Below are 22,646 nucleotides of genomic sequence, written 5' to 3'. Positions count from 1 at the left end.
CTACTATTTTACTGAGCTTCTCCCTCTATATCAAATTATAATGCTCAGCAAGGGAAAAGAAAACATTTCAGTTTCTTCCATGAGACCAATTAGCCACGGCAACGGCAGTGAAGTATCACCCACAATTTTCTTTCACACATCTGCTTTTCTTTCAGTTGCAGCGATGATAATAAGTCATTTCATTTTGCTAGTCATCTTTAATAACTTCCAGGTTTTGGGTACAACATTTCCTCTTTTGTTTCTTTGCTAAATTCTGACTTTCAATATCTAATCGACATTGGCTCTTTTGTTGATGGCATCTTTACTGACGACAATCTTATTATCTCTATCATGATGAGGACTAGCCACAATTTCAGCTGTTTTAAAGGGATGGTATAGTTTTGGATGAGATGGGGGTTAAAATTTTAATATTTTGCGAGATAATTACAAACCACTTATATGAAATATAAAGAGCATATATTTCTATGAGGAATTAAAGGTTTATTTGATGAAAATCAGCTTTGAAATGGCTGAGATATCCAAAAACAAAGTAAAACAAAGTGGTACTAATAATAGTGTAGGTGGGTCCCACCTTTTATTAGGACCTCTTTGTTTTTGGAAATCTCAGCCATTTCAAAACCGACTCATCAAATAAACTTTGAACTCCTCTTAGAATTTGTCTGCTCTTTAATATTTCACATAAAGTGGTTTCTCATTATCTCGCAAAAAGTTAAAACCTGAATCCCTATATCAACCAAAACTATACCATCCCTTCAACATCACATTCATTCCGTACAAGAAAACAGAATCAAGCACCAACAGAACACATGTTCTCTTTAATTTTTCCCCAAAAAGGAGCAAGAACCAAGATCGTATCTTACCTTAGGATGGGATCTCTTAGGGAACGCCACCTTGGGGTCGACCTGCAGATTGCAAAAGAAAAAAACAGAAATAACACTGAAAATGATGATAAACTGTTGTCTCACTCACCAATACATATCAAGGAAAGCCTGAACATTCTTCTTCTGCGTATCAAGCATGAACAACACTACCTCGAACTAAGCTTTGGCTCTGTTCTTTGAAACAACCAACATCTCCTTGCTGAAAAAAAAATTCCAAGATAAAGGGACTGTTTAGATGTCTGTACAACCAACCGGTCTTTGATGTAATGCCTCGTACATGAGAACATGAAATGAAAAAAAAAAAAAAACACTTTTGAGTTAGTTTCCTGCCAAAAGAAACTTTTAACGCTAACAAAATGTTCTTGTTGGATCTATACTGCAAGAGAGAGCAAAACCTTGTTGTTGTTTTTTTCTCTCTGTCTCCCTCGCATCACCTGCCGATCAAGACTCCGCTAACACCTGACTAATCAGGATAAGGCCCTCTGGTGGCGTGGAAATCAAAATATTTTGGTGGGATGAACGAGCATATCCATGTCATAGGGGGCCCCCGAGTAAGACACAGCGGCGTTTTTATCATTCGCGAGTTCCATCGTCATATCAAAACCTCATCTTCCCTGCCTCACTTCCCTGTTGCTTCGTTCATGTTCATCCATCTTGTCGCCCCATCCCATAATTCCTCTTCTTTCTCACCCCCTTTTGTCCTCAAACACATTCTTGCATCTCCCAGTCTGTACATCATTCCTTAGTGAACATATATTCTACCAGTTATGTCAACCTCTTGGAGCATATTCATCTGTCCCTCACCTCATCATCACCTCCTGTTTATGTTCCCCCATTGCCAGCCATGCATTGCCATTATCACTTTCACCCATCACCGTGGCAACCCCTCCATTCCCTTGCTCCCCCACATCACACACTTCCCTTGTTTTTAACCTTCCTTTGATTTACAGCTGATGAGAAACATTCTTCTTCTCACTCTAAATAATGGACGCCTCATCGTTTCTCCATCCTCAACCCAATCTCTTTGATATACCCTAGTTACATCACTCACTTACACTGTCCATATTAAAATGAAATGAAAATGAAATTGACGCAATCCTGCAGAATGTTGACCCGTTTCATAAACAGAAATGTTGTAACACATTGTATGACCTCACTACAATATTTGAGTAAAAAATTCCCCTAAACTAACCCTGTCAGCTATTCTTTCTAAAATCTTCCAGTGTTCTATCACTAGAATCACATCACCCAACCTGAATATCGATCAAGTCCTGCTAACACAGGGGACTTGATAGTAAATGGAGGAAGTGTTTGAGAATGTATAGAGCAGGAGAGAGATAGAGAGAGCAGGAGAGAGATAGAGAGAGGGAGATGGGTTTCTTGCAATGCTCATAGCTATTTACACTGTCTGTGCTACTAAGACGAAAGCGCACCAAAGTAATTTCCGTGATTGTTTGGCCTGCGATACTGTTGTCTCTGCGTGGGCACCAATTCTTCCCCCCCCCCCCCCCCCCCCCCCCACTCTGTGGGTAACACATAGCTAGGTGACATCGCTAGGTGTGTTCACACTGATGGTGAAACACTGCTTTACTTTGTAATATGAATGCAAAATGCACCACAAAATACATCATGAAATACCATGGCATTTAAGATGGTGGTTCAAACTTCGCCCGAAACGCACACGCAAAATTCGAGTAAGAATTGTGTCATGAAATACCACCGATCGTACAGCTGTAACCTGGCACAATTCTTGTCTTCTCCCTGTAGGATATACATTCATGCACAGTATTTACCAGAAATACCATGTTATTTTATGAGTGAGAACAGAATCAAGTCAATTACTGCAGCATCTATTACAATGGTATTTCACCAATGAAAATACTATTATAGTGTCAACAAATTGCCTTGGTATTCGATACCACGGTAATTTAAATGTGAATGCACGTTATGACGGTCAGACCCCCTCGCAGCATTTAATCCTCGTTACATGAGAATGGGTCCGAATGTCGTTGCACTAGGCTTCGACACCCTTTCTGCTCATTGGGGGATTCTTTCATACCTCTGTGATTGGAAATCAAAATTTGTCGAGAAACCTGGAAGTGCATTTCCAGTTTAGTTCATGTAGTGTGGCGCGGCGCGGGATGGGAATTGAGGATCGGGAGAGGGATGTGCGAGTGGGGCTCGGTGGGGCTCGTGGCGAGGTGACACGTGGAGGCGTAATTCGGCCTGCTCTGAAACGGTAAGCTCGCGGAACAGAGGGCATGTTTGTGTGCAGTGACAAGCACTTAGAGGAATGACAAATGTATTTCTCCCAGAGAACAATCACACAAACTCGTGGAGAAACCTGCAAGTACTACTCCTTGAATCCAGCTCAGGTCGAACCTTTCCCTCTTCTTCTCTATCTCTCTCTGTACAGCTAATAAAAGTTCACTCGATTTTAAATCTCCTCGAATGCACACGCAATAAAAAAAAAGGCAAAGTAACAAAAGAGAGAGAGAAAGAAAGCACTTCACCCAGAAAGTAAATGTCATTTCGGAGATATTTACCTGGTGAACGCAGAGATGAGAGGTTACGAAATGTCAAGTCTGATCTTGTTTCAATTGCCTTTGAAATAACATATTGTGAGGATATTACACTTGCACATTGAGCTGAATTGCCAATTTGAGGCATACCTAAGGTGATGTCAGCTATTGAAAAACTCCTCATATCCCCCACCTTTTCAATTTCTCTTCGTAAAAAAAAAAGAGAAAAAAAATCCTTTGCTACTTGTTTCTTTTTTCTTTATTCACCCAAACCATGATGCTTCATATGCTACGATCACCAATTGTATCACAATCTACAACGGCAGCATCCTTTGCACGAGATTCACCTTTCACTCGTGCACCACAAAGATGAATACAAACCCGTCTCTCTCATTTTGATGAGCAGGGAAATGTGCATTGATCAATTTGGATATTACGCACTACAGAATCTACAATACCAACAATTACTGAAATTTCATGTTCAACTCCCAAGTGCCCGTGAATGCATTAAAAATTTGTGAATGAACTCAACTCGCATCCGTTATTGATAATACGCAAAAGGAGCAGATGAATTTCCCATCTTTAAGCATATGAGCATTCCAAGAACATATACAATTTAGATATTTCTCTCTCTTGCATTATGGGCATTTGAGCAAAGGGCCCTACAGCGTGTATATACCACGGGAGTCTGTGAATGATAACGGTACCAACTGATATGCTGTGGTATCTGTTGCCATGGTATTTCGCCAATGACAATGGTGCCAACATATTACTGTGGTATTTAATACAACAGGAACTCCAATGTGAATGCACCTGTTAGTGGGTTGTATTGACCTGTGCAAGTGGTCAGTAGGTTTGTACAGTAGCACCACGGAGCAGAGCACGGTCAGCACCATTCCCACAAACTGACCTTTGATGGATTGGGTCAAAGTTCAAATTTTAGAGGAAGGAAGATCACGCTAGATGTTTTCCAAATTCATATATTATGAAGGAATTATCTTCAAAATGTTATGATTTGATCTAACTTTGATTTATTTATCTGCTTATCCATTTGGATATTGACACGGCATAGACAGATTTGCTTAAGTTGAGTTGATCCCGTTCAACAGATCCATTCAGGAAGTAGACCAGCCAGTTATAGCTGTGGGAACCACTAGAGGAATTTATCACTAGCCTACCGCTAATCTCTCTCCAATGTCGACGTATCATATCGGAGCAATGACCTCACACACACGTAACACAGCTTTTTCACATGAACAGCCAGACCCTGGATTTCAGATCCGAGACTATTTTTCCGTGACATGATTTCAGGTCAAGAAGGCATGGGATTTGGTTGATCATGACCCCGCACAGTTTTTCAAGTTTTGATCAAACTTTCACCTCGCTGCCCGATTTTGATCAAACTTTCACTTCTCTGCTGCTCTCCTGTTATTGATACGCAGCTTTTGCCACGCCCACATTTCTATCAGAATTGTAACGTCTGAAGACAGGAGTATACATTTTCATTTCATACGTACGGAGATATGCTATCATCCTCATCATTTTCATTCACACGCGTATCCATATTACTGTTATCATTATTTTCAACAACATCCTCATCACCAGTACACAATTGTACCTGTAATGTAGACAGGATGTCTAAATACTATATGGTTAAAAAGTAAGATTTTTCTCCTGATAACATGACACTGTATTACTGTATACGCTGTTATTTTCGCATACAGATATTTTCGAGAATGAGGAGGCCATAGATGCTTTCCTGATACGTTGTTTTCGCGAATCGACACCGAAGCTTAACGTAAATGCGCCATTACCAAAGAGCACCAAGACATTTTCGCGTGTTGTTGAATTTGCGATCCAACTGTGATTCGCAAAAATTCGCAAAAATAACAGCTTATACAGTAATTGGTCCATAGGGATGCTTCGAGAGGAATTGGAAGGAGAGGGGGGCTGGGGGGGGGGGGTATACTTCTTTAAAAGGAGATGGTGATATAAGAGAGACAAACAAAAAAATAGGAAAGTAACCCTCAATTCATGGTGGCATGAAAACAAAAACAAAAACAGTACTTCCTCGTTTCATGCTGAGAGAGACATGTGATTAAAGTGTTTTGAGAGAAAGAGCAAGAGAAAGAGAGGGAGAGCGAGAGAAGGAGAAAATAATACTTTCATAATCATCTCCAGATGTGACTTCTGACGATAAACTGGTGCGTCGCAAAATAATGAGTCACTGTAAGTAGCACTTGGCTGCACTTGGTATGTAAGACTCTTTTGCACAAGAGCCAATTTATACTCCTTCCTTTCTTCCACACAAGGTGGGGGGAAAAATAAACTCATTATGATATGACAAGCCCTCAACCAGCTGGGCAATAATATCTTCCACGATAATTTCCAATACTTTATTCCCCGGCATTCAGTGCATATAACACCCCGAGGTTACAAATGCACTGGTTTCCATTCGATATTGAGGGTCAATACGACACTTCCTGGGGCCAGTTTGAAGCTGATATTTCCATTTCATAGAACACTCCTTATTTTCTTGAAGGAGAAGAAAAAGAAGACGGAAAGAAAATGGATGAGAAGTAGAACAAACCTATGGAGACAGCGTGATAAAATATGATGATAAAAAACAAAAATTAATAGAACAAAATAAGGAAGATGCAGAAAGAAAGGAACAGGAGAAAAAGAGGGAAGAAAAGGGAGGAGGAGAAGAAAAAGGAAATGAAGGAGAAGAAGAAGAAGAAAACAATGGCATATATGACTCAGTAAAACATTGCAACCTGGAGAAGTACAGCTACATAATCTAGGCACCTTCACAGAAAGCTCTCCAGGATGTTACCAAAGGCACAGATAGAAGGAAACTGGCTATTGGGGAGGTTATTCAATGGCCAAAGTGTAACTTGTTCAGGGCAATTACCGCGCCAAAATTATTTCCTCATCGCGCCTGTGTAACAAAATTGACAGTTATAAGGCAGGATGGGTCAAACAAAACAGCCCCATTTCTGTGATAGCAGGAACTCATCGTGAGTCCTTTGTTACTCCTTAGTAGTCTTGTCTGTTAATATTTAAACGATTCTATTCACTCGCTCATGCTGACTAAGGGCTGCAACTCCAGGACATTTCAGGAAATATCTGCTGCTTTATTGGAATTGCTCACTGCAAAGAGGGGCATGCATTCATGAATCCACACGGTTGGGTCTAGGAATGAGCTGCATTTCCTGACCATTCTACGTCATACTTTAAAGTTGTGAATGAATCGAACTGATCGCCGGTTCATTCAATTCTGCATTGACTTGGCAAACCCCGGACACCTGGACGAACACACACACACACACACACACACACACAGACAGACAGACGTACAATATATGCAGTCTCAAGCGTCCACAAGGTTCACAATGCTACATGGATGCTAACTTCACGGCTGACATTTGAACATCTATATCACTTTCATACCCCCAAAAATTATGATGAAGAACAATGACAAAACAAGAGACCCGCGGGTCTAGCGCTCACCTGAGTATCGCAAGTTCACCTTTCACGCAGTCACTAATCTAAATTATTCACAGCTCTACCAAAATTTGACCAGGCATTCTCAAGTAGAAGATGAAAATGTACAATAAGGGCCCAATTAAGATTCCTTAATTTGGGGGGATTGGGGCCCCCTGGGGCCCTCTGGGTGGGGCATGGTGCCCATTTTGATAAATTGAGATCCTGACCCCCTAGGGATGCTACCTGCCAAGTTTGACAAAAATCCATCATGAGGTTTTCAGGAAGAAGATGAAAATGTACAATTCAGGCCCCCATTTGGACCCTTCCAACCACCCCCCCCCCCCCCTACCCAAGAGGGGCACCCCTGGATCTCCTATGAACAAACTTGAAACTACAGTCATTAATGTACTCACTCATAGTATTATCTCAGCTCTATATATAACTTCTGATTCTAGAGAAGATTTATAAAGATTCCTTCATTTGGGGGATTTGGGACCCCTGGGGGCCCCCTGGGTGGGGTATGGTGCCCATTTTAACAAATCGAGATCCTAACCCCCTAGGGATGCTACCTGCCAAGTTTGGTGAAAATAGGTCATGGGGTTCTCAAGAAGAAGATAAAAATGTACAATTTAGGCCCAATTAGGACCCCTCCTCACCCCCTCCCCTGGGTCCCAAGGGGGGCACCCCTGATTCTGCCATGAACAAACTTGAAACTACAGTCATCAATGTACTAACTCATAGTATTAACTTAGCTCTATCACTTCTGGTTCTAGAGAAGAAGATTTTTGCAGATATTCCTTAATTTTGGGGGGTTTGGGCCCCCTGGGGGCCCCCTGGGTGGGGCATGGTGCCCATTTTCACAAATTGATTTCCTAACCCCCTAGGGATGCTACCTACCAAGTTTGGTGAAAATGGGTCATGGGGTTCTCAAGAAGACGATGAAAATGTACAATTTAGGCCCCATTAGAACCCTTCCCCACCCCCCTCCCCTGGGTCCCAAGGGGGGCACCCCTGATTCTGCCATGAACAAACTTGAAACTACAGTCATCAATGTACTAACTCAAAGTATTAACTTAGCTCTATCACTTCTGGTTCTAGAGAAGAAGATTTTTACAGATTCCTTAATTTTGGGGGGTTTGGGCCCCCCTGGGGGCCCCCTGGGTGGGGCATGGTGCCCATTTTAACAAATTGAGTTCCTAACCCCCTAGGGATGCTACCTGCCAAGTTTGATGAAAATCGGTCTTGGGGTTTTCAAGAAGAAGATGAAAATGTAAAAAGTTTACGCACGACGCACGACGGACGACGCACGACGGACGACGGACGACGGACGACGGACGACGGACGACGCACGACGCACGACGGACGCCGGACGAAGGGCGATCGCAATAGCTCACTTGAGCCTTTGGCTCAGGTGAGCTAATAACCGTTGCAATAACAGGAAATCCTGGTTATGAAGAAGAGGAATTCGGGGGGAAAACTAGACTGGTAGCATGATCTGATGAAGCTGTAAGCAGGAAATGAGAATTCTCTTTTTCCTCCTCTATCGCCAAGGAAGGCAAGCTTCAAAAGAATGAAGCTTACTTCTTTCTGTTTTCAACAACATACATTTTGCAGATGCTACATACACACACACATCTGGAATCTATCTATGAGCGATGGAGCCCATATACGCTGCTGTCTTGCAGCATCTCAATTCAGCATAAACCTAGACCACTTCTACGAGAATTCATTCATTTGTTAGCACGTAACTGACTTCCAGTCACTGTCCAATGTTCCACAATCTCATTTCAAATCTATATTAGTAAGGGGAACATTGAAGGAGGTCAAGATGATAAAGATGAAGATGGATCGTAAATATTACTTTTATTATTATTACTACCATTACCATTACTTACCATTATCATCATGATATATCATTATCATTATTATTAGTAGAAGTAGTAGTAGTAATATTAGTATTATTATTATGATGTAATCATCATTAATATGACTTTATTCTGCACAATTGAGATTCTAAAGAGAGAGAAAAGAAATCCATAAACATGTTGCATGACAGACAAGGAGATTTGGTGGATATATAAAGTCATAAAGGTATGATCTACAAGTTTTGACATGGATATATTTCACTCCTGACAGCACAAACATAGGTGCAAATAAAAATCCTGTCACTTCCTCCATACTGGTAGCCTTTCCACTCCCCACCCCCCCCCCACCCCAACACTATCACACCAGCTCCAAGATATGAACAGAGTATGAATGACACCCACAGAACACTTACGGTCTTATCACAGAGTCAGACGTAGCAGTAATAATGAGATGAATTTCTATTCAACGCTTACATTTCAACCACTGCTAAACTTTGTCCATCATCTCTGCTCATCTGCAAATTTTTATCACTTTGTGTTTTTTTTTTTTCTTTTGACTGGATGTAACCATGGATGACAGCCCACTAATGCGACGGTGATAAAATGGCCGCTCAAAGTTAGGAAATTTTGGTAACTTTCCTCTGTCTTGGCTACTTACTTACCAAGCATTATGGAATAATGGTAATGCACAGGAGGAAGTCTCATGTGGAAAGAGTTTAAGACTATTAAGGGCTTGTTGGTTTTGCATGAATAGATAAATGATGTAAAGGTAGCATGTACAATTCCAGTGCATTTTGCCGCTATGAAGTGCTGTTTTCAAATCAGCCACACATTATTGCATTTGGTTCACCTACATGTACTCCGAGACAGGGCACAAGTGGACATTATGTGTATCATGCAATTTTCTGGTCAAAAGGCACCGTGGCAATTGTGTAACTATCGGAGCAATGTCGGTTTATTGTGAGTGGACGTTAAAACTCCGGGCTTAGCGGATCGCACGACCGACCAAGCGTGAGCAGAAAGCGAGAGTGGCCGCGAAGCGCACAGACTTCCTTTAACCGAACATTGAAATGTTTGTCCTTGTGTCTGTACAATGGTAGGACACGCAAGTATTTCCTACAAAGTCTGACGCACCTAAGACTCTACATACTCATCATTTCACGCTCGGTGGATTCTATCCCCTACCATACCAACAGCCTCAGACTTTGTAGGGCCTACACATAATACTTCAGAGCACATCTTCATCTTTCACATAGCCAAGGCCTACTCTACTACACGCAAAACTTCTTTTTCAATTTGACTGTTACCTTTCAAAGTATCTTTACTTCTACATGACTGATCCTTTGAGAAATATGGATGGAAATACAGTTTTTTCTTCGTTGTGTCCTAAGAGTGTAATTTGGAAAACAACAGCTTCACACACAAAAAAAAACAATGTGCTACCTTATCTCAGAATTAAAGACACAACCGATGACTCAAGATTTCACGAATGCCAAAGAAACAAACCAACATGCGATGCTACGAATACCTATACAATGCCATAAACATATAGGCCTACTAGTGACTGCGCCTTCTCTGCATCTATACTTTGCATTTCCGCCTTTATCTTCTTCTAGAATTTCTCCTTGGCCCGGGCTTCTGTGCAGGCTGCATGTAGACCATGGCGACAATGTCTCATTAAACACGTCCCCTTCGCTCCCCGCCCTTTGTTTATCTAATTAGTGCCATCGTTTCCGAGAAGGCAAACGAAAAAATGGGTGGTGGCAGATGACGGCATCTCTCCCTGCGCCCTGATCCAGTGGCCAGGGTCTAGCGCTGGAGATGCATGCAAGCGGCGCACAGGTATACTAGTACCTCCAAACTTCCTGGTAGCCATATTGGCCCAGCTTGCGCACTCCGCCGCCGCAGCATTCGGTAAAAGTAGTGGAGGGTCTGTTCTAACTCGAACACTCTCTATGCTGGAGAAAGGAAGCACTCAAGGGCGGGGTCAAAAATAGGATCGACGGGCGGAGAGACAGAAATAAAATCACTACATCCTTCTGCTACTACTAGTATACTACGCAAAAATATTGCAGAACCATGAAGACTGTTCACGACGAATTCCACATATATGATGAGTAAAAACAAATTATTAAAAAATACTCTGAGAAATTAATCATGATGAGAGAAATTTTACAAGTTTTGTCTCATTCATTGCTCGATGATCAAATGTTAAATGAAATTATACTGACTAACATTTCTACATTGGCTGTTTCTATCCATAAGTTATAACTCACATTTTATAACTATTTTGAAGCTCTCAAGCTGTTTTTTTTTTAATCTGCAAATGGTAATGGTGGCTTTAATCCTTCAATGATGAGACTGAATGTCAACTTGTTTTTATCTTGAGATATTTATCGCCCGGGGCCACATGTTGTATACAGTGGAAATTGATTGTAAGATTGATATTAACTATAAATCACGGGGCTGACACGGTATCAAACAAACTGACGGCCATCTCACAGTCTTCGGTGACACGGTGGTGCCTGGGACTAATGTCGCCCTAGAGACATCCATTCTTGGAAACAGAATTCCATGACACCTTGTCATTGTTATCAATATAGCCTGGCAAGAAGGTGTAATTCAGTACAGTTGCATTTTCACACATACACGCAAACACACACACACACACACATACAGACTGTACACACAGAATTACATTTTTTTGAAAGTAGATTTTTGCAACATGATCTGAAGAAAATGTTAACGCTTTTGCGTGTGGACACACAACAAATGTTAACTTTCACGATATGCATTGTGATGCGAAAGTCAGTCCTGCTTGATTTTGTTTGGAAACTCTCGCGATAATTTCCCTTGCACGGCGTGTATGAATGACACATGAAGAAACCATCAATTCTTGTTTGAATCCCACAATGCAACTCTCTACATTAGGTGAGCACACTCGGATGCCTAGGTTATACTTGGTTCATTGTTTAGGCATGCACCATCTAAAGATTAAAAGCATTTCATTTGCAGCCAAGTGAATTTTTTTTCCATGTGTGAACGGTTTTCACATCCAGATGCAAAAACCCCAAACTCCTGTGTGTGAATGCACCTGGTGCAGTCAGCCTGAATCAAGCATGTGTAGAATGCAAAATGTGCACACAGGAAGTTGTGTGTTTGTCTTTGCGTGCAAGAAGTTCTGTGTGTGTGTTTATTTGGGAGGGGGGGGGAGGAGGCCAGATGTAGTGTCACTGTTATTTACTTGTAATTGTTAGGGTACCGTCTCCACGCATCCCTCATAATGAAGTGCTTTTTCAACATTAATTGACGATCTTGTTTTTTCCCCTTCCGCTTACAGCCAGCCAACAGGTTGGGAAACTACGCAGTCAATTTACTCCAGCTGTGACCAAATGCTCCGTGCATTAAGAGTTTTATTTGGTTAATTGATCGAGTTCCATGGCAACGCTAACACAAAGGGAAAAGGCAAATGCCTGACGAGGAACTTGAAATTAATAAAAACATCCTCCAGGAAAAAGAAAAAATAAGCGCGCGGCCAAGTGGTAAAGACAATGGTCTCCTTAATAAGAAAGTTATGAGTTCAAGCATCACATGGTATTACATTACATTAAGTCCCGTTGTGTGTGATTACTGCCCTATACATCTTCTAGTACACTGTCCTCAAATAAGTGCAACCAGCTACCTTTCCTTACTGTAGTGCTGGCTGCAGTGACACAAACTCACAAACCTGCTACATCATAATTAACGTACATTACATATCAAAATTGTGTAGGGATGCAAATTTTGTCACAGGAATTCCAATCTTCAGTGATTTATTCATTCATTTATCCAGATATTTATAGATCCATTTACTTAATTCCATGTTCAATTATTCATTTTTGCTCAAAATCAAAGAAAATTTGTAATCAAAACATCAACTCCTAATAAAATTCAAATCATTCTGCACTTACTGTAGTAATACTGACAGTATGTGCACCACTCCTAACCCACTGGATACAAACTCGTTCCTCCCATAGTCCCAGGCAGCAATACACATGATCCATATTTTCCCTACGAAAGCAAGATCTATTAACATTTCATGCAGGGTTGTCTCCTTTCTCTCTACATCTTTTTTTTTTTTACTATTTCTTCTTCTTGTTTTTCAAGACCTTTCAAGCAAGGTCATTGCTTATAGGGCCAGATGGTGAGCGTTCCCGAGGTTTGAATTACGAAAAACAATCACACTGTGCGGAAACCAGAGTCCCACCATGCTGGTATGTTTGCCTGTTGATGCTCACTACTTCCTACCCCACATCCCTCTCATCATGACCAACAACAAACAAAAAGAAAGAAAGAAAAGAAGAATATATATAAATACATAAATGTGTGTGTGTGCATGCATGTGTGTGTTTGAGTGTGTGTGCATACATTAGTTTAGAAACATAATAATGCACTTAGAGCATGCACATTGTAGGCCCTACATCATTTTAAAGCCCAAGTGTGGTTTTCAAAAGCTTAAAATTTTTACAATCTAAAGAAAAGAGACAATTTATGGAATAATTTCATTCTTTTTTTCCTGTAATCAATTGAAAGCATTATGACAAAACAAAAAAGGCAGGAAAGGTTCTGAACTCCCTTTACCGAATAGCTTCACAGGAAAAATAAGGAAACAGGTAATGTTAACAGAGTAAGAAACACTTTTTCTTTTCTTTTCAAAAGACTACATGTACGTAAAAATTGGCATAGGATATGACGCTTGAGTGGACCAATGTATACCAAGTGAAGATGCCTGCCAAGCCCTGCGCCCGTAAACTTGCAATTTTGATGGGATTTCACCTCTTTACGTGATGGGTGGCTAATAACAAGAGAGGGGAAAGGGAGAGTGAGATGCGGTGCCGCAGATTTCATTTCCGGAAGAAGTTGTGCGCATCCTCCCGAACCGGGCTTCCTATTCTAGCGACGATTGAAGCTGACACGGGAAAGCTGAGGAAGTGGGTTCTCCTGACAAGGGTAAGATGCTTTTTCTGATTGTATTGCGTCCCAAAATACACCATGAGAAGGCACCTTCCCCATCTTCTGTTCCTTCTTACCCCCCTCCCCCACCCCCTTCCGGCAGGGCCACCCCCCTCCCTCCAAGTTGCTACTGCCAGGTTGATGTTAATGATCGTTGATGGGAGCAGAACTTTTCTCCCTGCCCCGTGTCGCGGAGAAGATGCGGGGTCACTGTTTACCGCCAACAGCTGATACAATATTTGAACGTGACAGCAGGAATTAATGCCCGGAACGGGCTTACATGGCGCTGGTGTTCTTTTTAATTAGAGAGAGGGAGGGGGGTTATATGGGAGGAAGAGGGCAAGTAAATAAGCTTTACAGCACATCTACCTATATCTTCCAATATATTGCATTCTACAACCTGCCATGCACCTGTAGTGCACCATTAACCACGTCACAGCTCCCGATCTCCTCCATTGTACTGCATTCTACACCCTGTGATACACCATTATCTACACCATATCTTGCTATACATCCTATCATATTCTACACCCTGATACACCATTATCTACATCACAGCTCCCCACATCCTATACAACGTGTATATCATATTCTACACCCTGTGATACACCTGTTGTTCACCATTATCTGCACCATAGCTCACTATATCCTGATATAATATTCTACACCCTGTGTTACACCTGTTGTTCACCATTATCTGCACCACAGCTTGCTATATCCTACACATTACATTCTACACCCTGCAATACACCTGTTGTTCACCATTATCTACACCATAGCTTGCTACACGTATATCCTACACATTACTTCTACACCCTGCAATACACCTGTTGTTCACCATTAATCTACACCATAGCTTGCTATCCCTTCTAAAATATGGTGTTGTTCTACACCTTGTGATAAATCAGTGATACCCTGTGATTTTCATCAGCATCCTACACATATGATTGGACAGCCTCACTCAGTTCATACGATCATACTCACTGGTCTTTTATACCCACAACTCAGAAAGTTGTACCATGGGGTATATTGACATGTAAGAGGCCCGAGGCCTGCCAGAAGAAAATTAATGCTTTCCAAAAGAAAACAAATATGGTTTCCATGGAAACCATGATGTTGTTTCAGGCAGAAGGTGCATTTGGAGTTTTCACACTAGTCTTTGGAAGACTGAGCCCCACCCTAATCCCATGCCCTCTGCAAAATGATGATTCGGTACAATTCAATAATCTTGAACATAGCTTCTCTTTATTTTTCAAAATTAGCCAAAGTTATCTCGTCAGACATTTAGGTATGCAAGAGATCGGGATCACTGCAAGATCATCATCAATATTTCCATCGTCACCATGATCAGCATTCAAATCTCTTTCACTTGATACCTGCTCGCCTACACACAAATACAACTCACACGCACACACGCACACACATGCCTGCCACACAACATTCACCAATGTGCTTTGAACACGAAGTTCGTCGACATGTTGGGGTCACAGTATGACATTTTGGGCTGAAGATTTATTGCCCTCTATTCGGCAATATTTCTTCTCGTTATGGCAACTGGAGGCTCGAAGCAGCACAATTTCATTTTTCTCGATAGAGAGAGAAAACCATGTAAAAATACATCGACAAGATTTGTTTTTGCACATCTTCACTCGTCATCTGCGAAGCCACATATTTTGGGGGGCCACATCTCCAACTCGCAGGGAAAGGCTAAAAAACAATACCCGGGCTGACCCAAATATTTTTCGAGATGACATTTCCGAACAGATTTCAAACGGAGTTGCAAATTGCGAGGGGATGGATAAGAAAATGGGTCAATTTCCCCGAAGGAGACGATGAAAAAGGGAGAGCTCTTAAGCCCCGTGACTGTGCCACGAAAGAGATGAAGAAACGAGAGATTAAGTTGACATGTACACACTAATCATTCATGCATTATTACATAAAGACAGCTTGAATCGCCGCGCTATTAAAATTAAAACGACCCGGGGCTGCATTTCGGCCGCAAAAATGGGTCACATACTGCCACAAGAGTATTATTCTAGTACACGCTGCACTTCATACCGTTTGCCCGGAGCGGTCATGTTTGTCACTTCCTTCGCATGATGTCACATGACCTTTGGCGCACGTTAACTCTTTCCGTGCCCCTTTTACCTCAAATATATGAATCAAAACTCCCAATTCTTATTAGTCTACAACCTTACATTCTTCTGTAAAAATGCTTACAAAAGTCACAGAACCAGCGAATTTGCTAATGATGTAAAAACAAAATAGTATGATAATCAGGGTGGGGTTTTTTTTAAAGCTGCTATGACAGGCAAGGCTCTCAAAGCCCACTGTATGGGCGAATAGCTCTCCCACGTGCACGCAACTTGTGCGGCAGTTCCGCGACATTTTGTCAAGATTTATGAGGCAGGAACCACTACACCGGAATTGAATAACGAGAACATCATCTAAACATTGCAGGTGATGTGACACACACACACACACAGGAAATGTGTCCCAGATAATTTATGCAGAGCGGCAGCAAATTGCGGCCCCACTGGAGTCGAATTCTCAGAAAAAAAAAACACGATTCCATGATACATGTACTTCTCCTGGCTATGTTTGTGTGATCAAAGGTCCTGCATATCAACCCAAAGAGGATGTAATTTTTTTTTTTGGTTCCTTTCCTGTCTGAACATATATTCCAGAATGAGCATTAACATTTTTTTCCCAATTTAAGCAGCTCCATTTTATGTAACACACGGAAATCATCTCACCATTTCTAACGTGGACAATCACCTACAGGAATTTGCTGCAACACACACATACAAAATTCTTGTATACATACAGCTGTAGATATGTATATGTTTGTGCATATATATATATACACATGTACACTGTATAATCACTATGCTATATACATAGAAACCATTACAATGCAATATGCGACAAAGTGTGGACAAATAATTTATAACCATTTAAAATATTTACAAAAATGGGCAAATTAGCTAAAGAGGAATGGTGATGAAGCTCCATACATGTAGCTATTATATTCATATACAAAGTGTACTTCACTATACGTAATATAATCAAATTGACAATCAGGTAAAATATGAACAAATAAAAGAGAAGAAGCAGCTTGGAAAACGTTGAAATATTCGCGGCATGAATTTTTCGTGGCTCCAATTCGCGAAAAATTCATGCCGCGAATATATCATGTTTTACAGTAGTACAGGAGGTATAGTGGTTTGGGAGAAAGTTTGATGCACTCTTGATCATAAGGTCCCTGGTTCTACATTACCCCCCCCCCCCCCCCCTCCCTTTCAGACAGGGTTGTGCCCCTAGGCAATGCACTTTATTATCACTGATTAGTCTTTGAAGGAAAACTGACTCTGACCTAAATTTGAAATTTAGGTCAAATTTGAAAATTTCCTCCTTATAGCATCTACATTGCATGTATTTTTACAAAATAAATTCAAACTCACACTCAGTATACATGTACATGTAATTCATAAACTCAAATTTTTGTTCAATTAGCCTATATCTCTCTTATCATCAGTTTGTATCATAAATGAAAAGACATAATCTAAAATGGGTGACCTTGCATTCAATTAATCAATTTCTCGAGAAATAATTGTTTTAGGATGCCTCTGAAAAACTACATTAATGCCTTACATTAAAGTTGTTGAATACCTTATTCTTTTTTCCTTTTTTTTTGATAGGAGGAATCTTCAAAGTTTTGTCATTCTCACAATGTTGTTAAAACTCTTAGAATAAGTAGCATATAGCCACTTACTACCACTCTATGAAACCATCGAACCAGAGCCATTTTGTTTGCAAAGGTGCAACATTTCAAGTTTCTGTCATACTGACTGGTGGATGTTAAATGAACATTGAAAGTGAAACTGGGAAAGAAATTAATGGGGGGGTGGGGGGGGGTGGGAGTCTGTAGATGAAACCTGATGCTATGTTTATTGACTTTCCAAGACTACTTCATTTGTTTTAGGGCTGATGAAGCAGGAATGGCGGAATGGAGTTTTAGTTTGTGGAGGAAATCACTAAATGACCGAGTTCACCCGGATTTCAGAGTTATCTAGATTTTCTTTCATTTTTTTTATATTGCCATTTAGCACAACTTGCTCTACTTTTCATGGAGTGTGCATACTACGCTGTTGCTAAGACACAGACAGAAATGAAAATAACTGCAGAATGATGAAAACCCTTTCTATTATTATCACAGTTCAATTTATATATCATTAGACAACACTTCAACATGGCGTCAGATCACGATGAGGTCTGCATACTCTCTAAAAGGGAATGTACAATGTAGACAGGGTAGCTTTGATAGATTTTAGCATGTATACAGAAGGTTGAAGGTGCCACCCCTGTGTGTATTGCACCATGTTTACATTACAGTCAAACATTTCCATTATGCATACACAATGTCAATCCATCACGTCTTGTCAAATCCTTAGAGACAGAGAAGCCCCCACCTATATATTCTCCATCCCTCTACCCCTCTCCGCCAACACCCCCCCCCCCCCACACACACACACACTTTTCCATCTCCTGTCGTTTTTTTCCATGGCTGTATTGATCAATCTGCTGCCATGGCAACCACAAAGTTACACACTAACACATCACAGAGTGATGACCACAGTGCTTATTACATTCAATCCTGACAAGTCCTTGGTCCCATGCCTTCCCTGTCATGTACCATCAAGATATAAAGTACACTGATGCACATCAACATTGGCTGCTCCTACATGTATTTTTGCAAAGCAGTCATCACAGCTATAAACATTCTTTACCTTGGTGACTTAACCTCAGAGTACCAAGTCGATGACATCGATTTTAAGTACAAGCCGCCATTTCAGTTGTTCATCCCTTCCCTCTATCCTCTCCTCCTCTTTCCATCCCTCCCTCCTTCTTTCTCCATCTTGCTCGTTCTCCCCTCTTCCCCTCTCATGCTGTGTGCCAATGGCCAGCCCACAGAGCAACCTCTGTGATAAAACACACACTCTACGTCTGCTGTGGTACAAAAGGAAACAGCACGACAATCGGAGGACCAATGGTGCAACTTCCATTCTTCCCTGCTATCAGACCACAATCATTCAGTTCAACAAATGATGCAAGGGTTTTCTTTCACATTACCAGTACATGGAAAATACAAACTGCCATATCTCTAATCAGCTATGATTTTTGACACACACAGGGAGCCACAAAGATAGACATTTTTCATCACGAGGAAACAGAAAAGAACCCCCCATAATCCGGTAAGAAATACCACAGGTTCCATACTTTTCGCTTTCATATTCCCCCATCCCTTTTGGCTTAAAGAGAAACCCTGGGGATCATTGGGTATTTTCAGGAGAGGACAGGAATATTGAGCCGGGGGTGATGGAGAAACAACAAGCGCAGAGAAACAAAACAATAATGAAGATCTTAATGAAGAGGCAGAGCAGGCCGTCTCACTGGGGGGATGCCAGCTTTTCTCTCTCCACGTTTTCTCTCGTTTCATTTTGTGCCCGCGAGTATCAGACAACATCACATGCCAGGCATTCCACTGCTGGAGGACGACAGGCCAAGGAAAAGAGATGCAGTAGGAACCGTGTTCTCCCAGCGTCGCAGCAGGGATGCGGGCAGGAGGGGGCTGGAGCGAGCTGCGGAAGTCTGTGTTCACATCGACAGTGCTGGCATCTCGCAGCCGTGGCAACGAAATGGAGAAAGGAGGTGGAGTATACACGTATGTTCACTATCTGCTAAGAAATCCTCCTTCTGTCGAGTAAAGATTCGTGCGATTGATATGGCTGGGCAAAGTCTCATTGCTGTTGTTGTTTGGGATTTTTTTTGGCTGAAACTAATTTGCAAATTCGAACAGCAGCAAAATTTGGCACTCTTTCACCATAATCATGTTCACCTTGCTCGCAGAGTGAAATAATGATCCATCTTGAGCGAATGGGTACGACTTTGCTGGAAGACGATGCTAGTCATGACAGTACAGATAGGATTTGAGGGACATGGCTTCTTTTAAGGCCAGTTTTCATGACTTTTGTGACATCATACATTTATCACTATAGAGCTACACTATCAAAGTTCATTTTGTTGCACTTTTTTCTTAATCTTTCTGGCGACAAGAGCACTGAATAGTACAGATATCTATTCTATCATCACAATCTTGTTTGATGTCTTTGACCCAGCACTGAAGAGATAATCCCTTGTTTACTTTCTTCACCATCCTCTTAGTTGTAAATTTTTCTTCCTACCTGAAGACTACGTCTGAATGGTGCTGAATAAAGATGTGTGTGAACTTTCCAACAAAAGTCTTGATGTGTGAAGTGATTAAATCACATGTAGCTGTATCCAGGAGGGGGTGGGGGTTACCACTTAAACACAAACAACCTCAAATATCCCCGAACTTGAAGGTCAAGATTTGCATGATGTCTATCCTGTTGAAGAGCTAAGAGTAACTTTGTCGCGCCCTTGCACATTGGTGAGTGGGTGAGAGGCATTCTCCCCAGACCTGTACGTATATCTCCTCATAAAAATGCAGATATGATTAGCGAGGGAGATTTGCTGCATTTGGAGGAGGTTATTAAGGGGTTTACGTAAATCTCTCAGATGCAGCCCTCCTGTTCTCGGGTCTGAACACATTGTCTGTCGTGGCAGGCTACCATTCTGTGAATGTCTACCAAACAGCCTTGTGGCCGCCGTAACCCTGCTGTGTGCATTGAACGCTGACAACAATTTGGCTCGCTGCCTTCTCCCTGCAGCCGACAGCCAGGATCTCCAACCACCCAAACAAGCATCCGACCTTTTTGCTTCTTGTTTGTTTGTTTGTTTGTTTGTTTGTTTGTTTGTTTGTGTTTATGTCTCTCCACATATATCAATGGACCCGATTTAGCTTTCAGAAACAGCTCTAAATGTATGCATTCCCTTCAAACTGTCATTCATAAACCCGCCCCATACTATTCATCCAAGCTGTCCCCAACTGGACAGCAAAAATAAAACAAAACAAGAAAAACAAGTCACGACCTCCCATCCGAACCTCACTTCACTGAACCAGATGGGTATATCAGCCTGCCTTGCTTCCCCATGTACTAAGAATTCATCCCACGAATTCATAGCATAATTTCTCAGCCCGCTCTCCGATGCAACGCACCGCTCCCATATATACCTTGATTTGATGAGGGGTTTTTCGTCAAAATGCCAGCGACTGGCTGTAACCCCCCAATTCTCCAGTGCCATGTTGTAGCCCCACCCGACACAAGGCACAATTAGACAGAAGGGCACTAGCGAATCCAACTCCATGCCTCGAGTTCAAGGCCACCGCTAGTCTCCACAATCAGACCCTATCCACTGCCATATGTCAAAGCCATCATGATCTTGAAGTCAAAAGACACTGGAGAAATGCAAAGGAGATGGAAGCAGCACAGGAATCATCGCATTACCATAAACCCAGCTGGTTTGTCCTCATGTGACAACGAGCCAAGATGAGCGAGAGAGAAACTTCCATGAGCAAAGATGCAAACAAACTCCTGGTTGGTAGACTACATCACTGAAGGAAAGACTTCCTCAAAAGGAACACGCACACACACTAACACACATACACACACACACACACATGCACACAAACACATGCACATCTGAAATGTATATCGTTCCTCCTTTCCGCTGGACGACGTTTCGAGAGGTAAACCAACCTCTGCCGAGGCATTTTTGCAGGCAGTAATGCAGGTCTGTTGCTCATCTGCCATCAACCGCTTGTACACGCACACATTGCTGCCGTAAGGACCAACTGTGCGGGACTATGGTGATACAGTTTATTGAGGGGGATGATACACAACTGGCCCTTGCCAGGAAGACGAATGATGCTACAAGACGGGAGTTGGATGTCATAACAATCGAGGCAGGAGCACCACTCTGCGGGTGCGCAGCTGCAGCGGCAAAGACACAATTTCCACGAAATTGGCACACACTCAGATAGTGTGCCATCAAAAAAAAACATAACAAAACAAAACACCCATTACCACTACATGCATTCAGGCAAGTCTGCGACAGAAACATTATCCACAGAACAACAATGTAGTGATGAGGAAAAACAACACGAAAAGACCCGAGGATGAGCAAAACTCTGGCGGGGCTGTTCAATCAATGAGTGTTTTTGTAAAATCCAATGTTTAATTATAAAATGGCAAGCCACCAAGAAATATTCTGAACAATTGGACCGCACATTGGGAGGAGACACCAACACATATGAACCTATAAAATACAATCTTGTACATAATATACACAGTCGGGGCCCAACAAGACGATTGCTTTTAGATGCTACAGTTTTAACTTATGAAATTTGAGTTACAAACACAAAAATTCAATTAGAAAGACCACTGCACTGATCTTATACACGCCCAAATGTACGGTGTACTGTATGTTAAAGCTTTTTCAATGTATAGATGTGGTTAATAATCTCCAGCTAAACAGAGGTTATATTTTGCAAGAATTGTACATATAGGCCTATATCTGATACATTAAAAAAGAATTGGCATACAAATTGTAAACAGTCAAAATTGTTTGAGAATGTGATATACAGAATGTGACATGATCTGCCATTACTGGGGATTAAAATCTTAGACTACGTAGAAACATGAATGATAATAACAAAGACCAAAAATGTTTTGTCACACAATATTAAATGTCAATAAATTTCAGTGGATGCTTGTGGCCAACAGGACACATTATTTCAACTCAATTAACTGGGTTATTCTTTCATCATCACTTTTGAAATATCAACCATCAATCACACACACACACAGAGTGCGAGGAGATGCTGCGGATATGAATTTATGAATAAATGCCCAACGGTCACCAATGACCCGAAACCTTCGTCCGACATACTGAATAACCTTTCCATTTGTGCA

The 22,646-nt window shown here is 41.5% G+C and overlaps 1 protein-coding gene across 1 annotated transcript in view; it reads right to left on the bottom strand.

Annotated features, from left to right (window-relative positions):
- Positions 1-616: 616 nt before the first annotated feature.
- LOC139710692 (RNA-binding protein Musashi homolog 2-like) overlaps positions 617-22,646 on the bottom strand; it is a 61,534-nt gene continuing 39,504 nt past the window's right edge. The window contains exon 5 of the mRNA XM_071622612.1: positions 617-902. Coding sequence (XP_071478713.1) covers positions 816-902 — 87 coding nt within the window. The 3' untranslated portion in view covers positions 617-815. The remainder of the gene's footprint in view (positions 903-22,646) is intronic.

The sequence above is a fragment of the Diadema antillarum genome, unplaced genomic scaffold, assembly GCF_040938485.1.
Source record: "Diadema antillarum isolate AM-2024a unplaced genomic scaffold, OU_Dant_1.0 seq00001553_RagTag, whole genome shotgun sequence".
NCBI classification, from domain to species: domain Eukaryota; kingdom Metazoa; phylum Echinodermata; class Echinoidea; order Diadematoida; family Diadematidae; genus Diadema; species Diadema antillarum.
The sequence above is the reverse complement of the archived record's forward strand: the minus strand, read 5'-3'. Positions and strand labels throughout refer to the sequence as shown.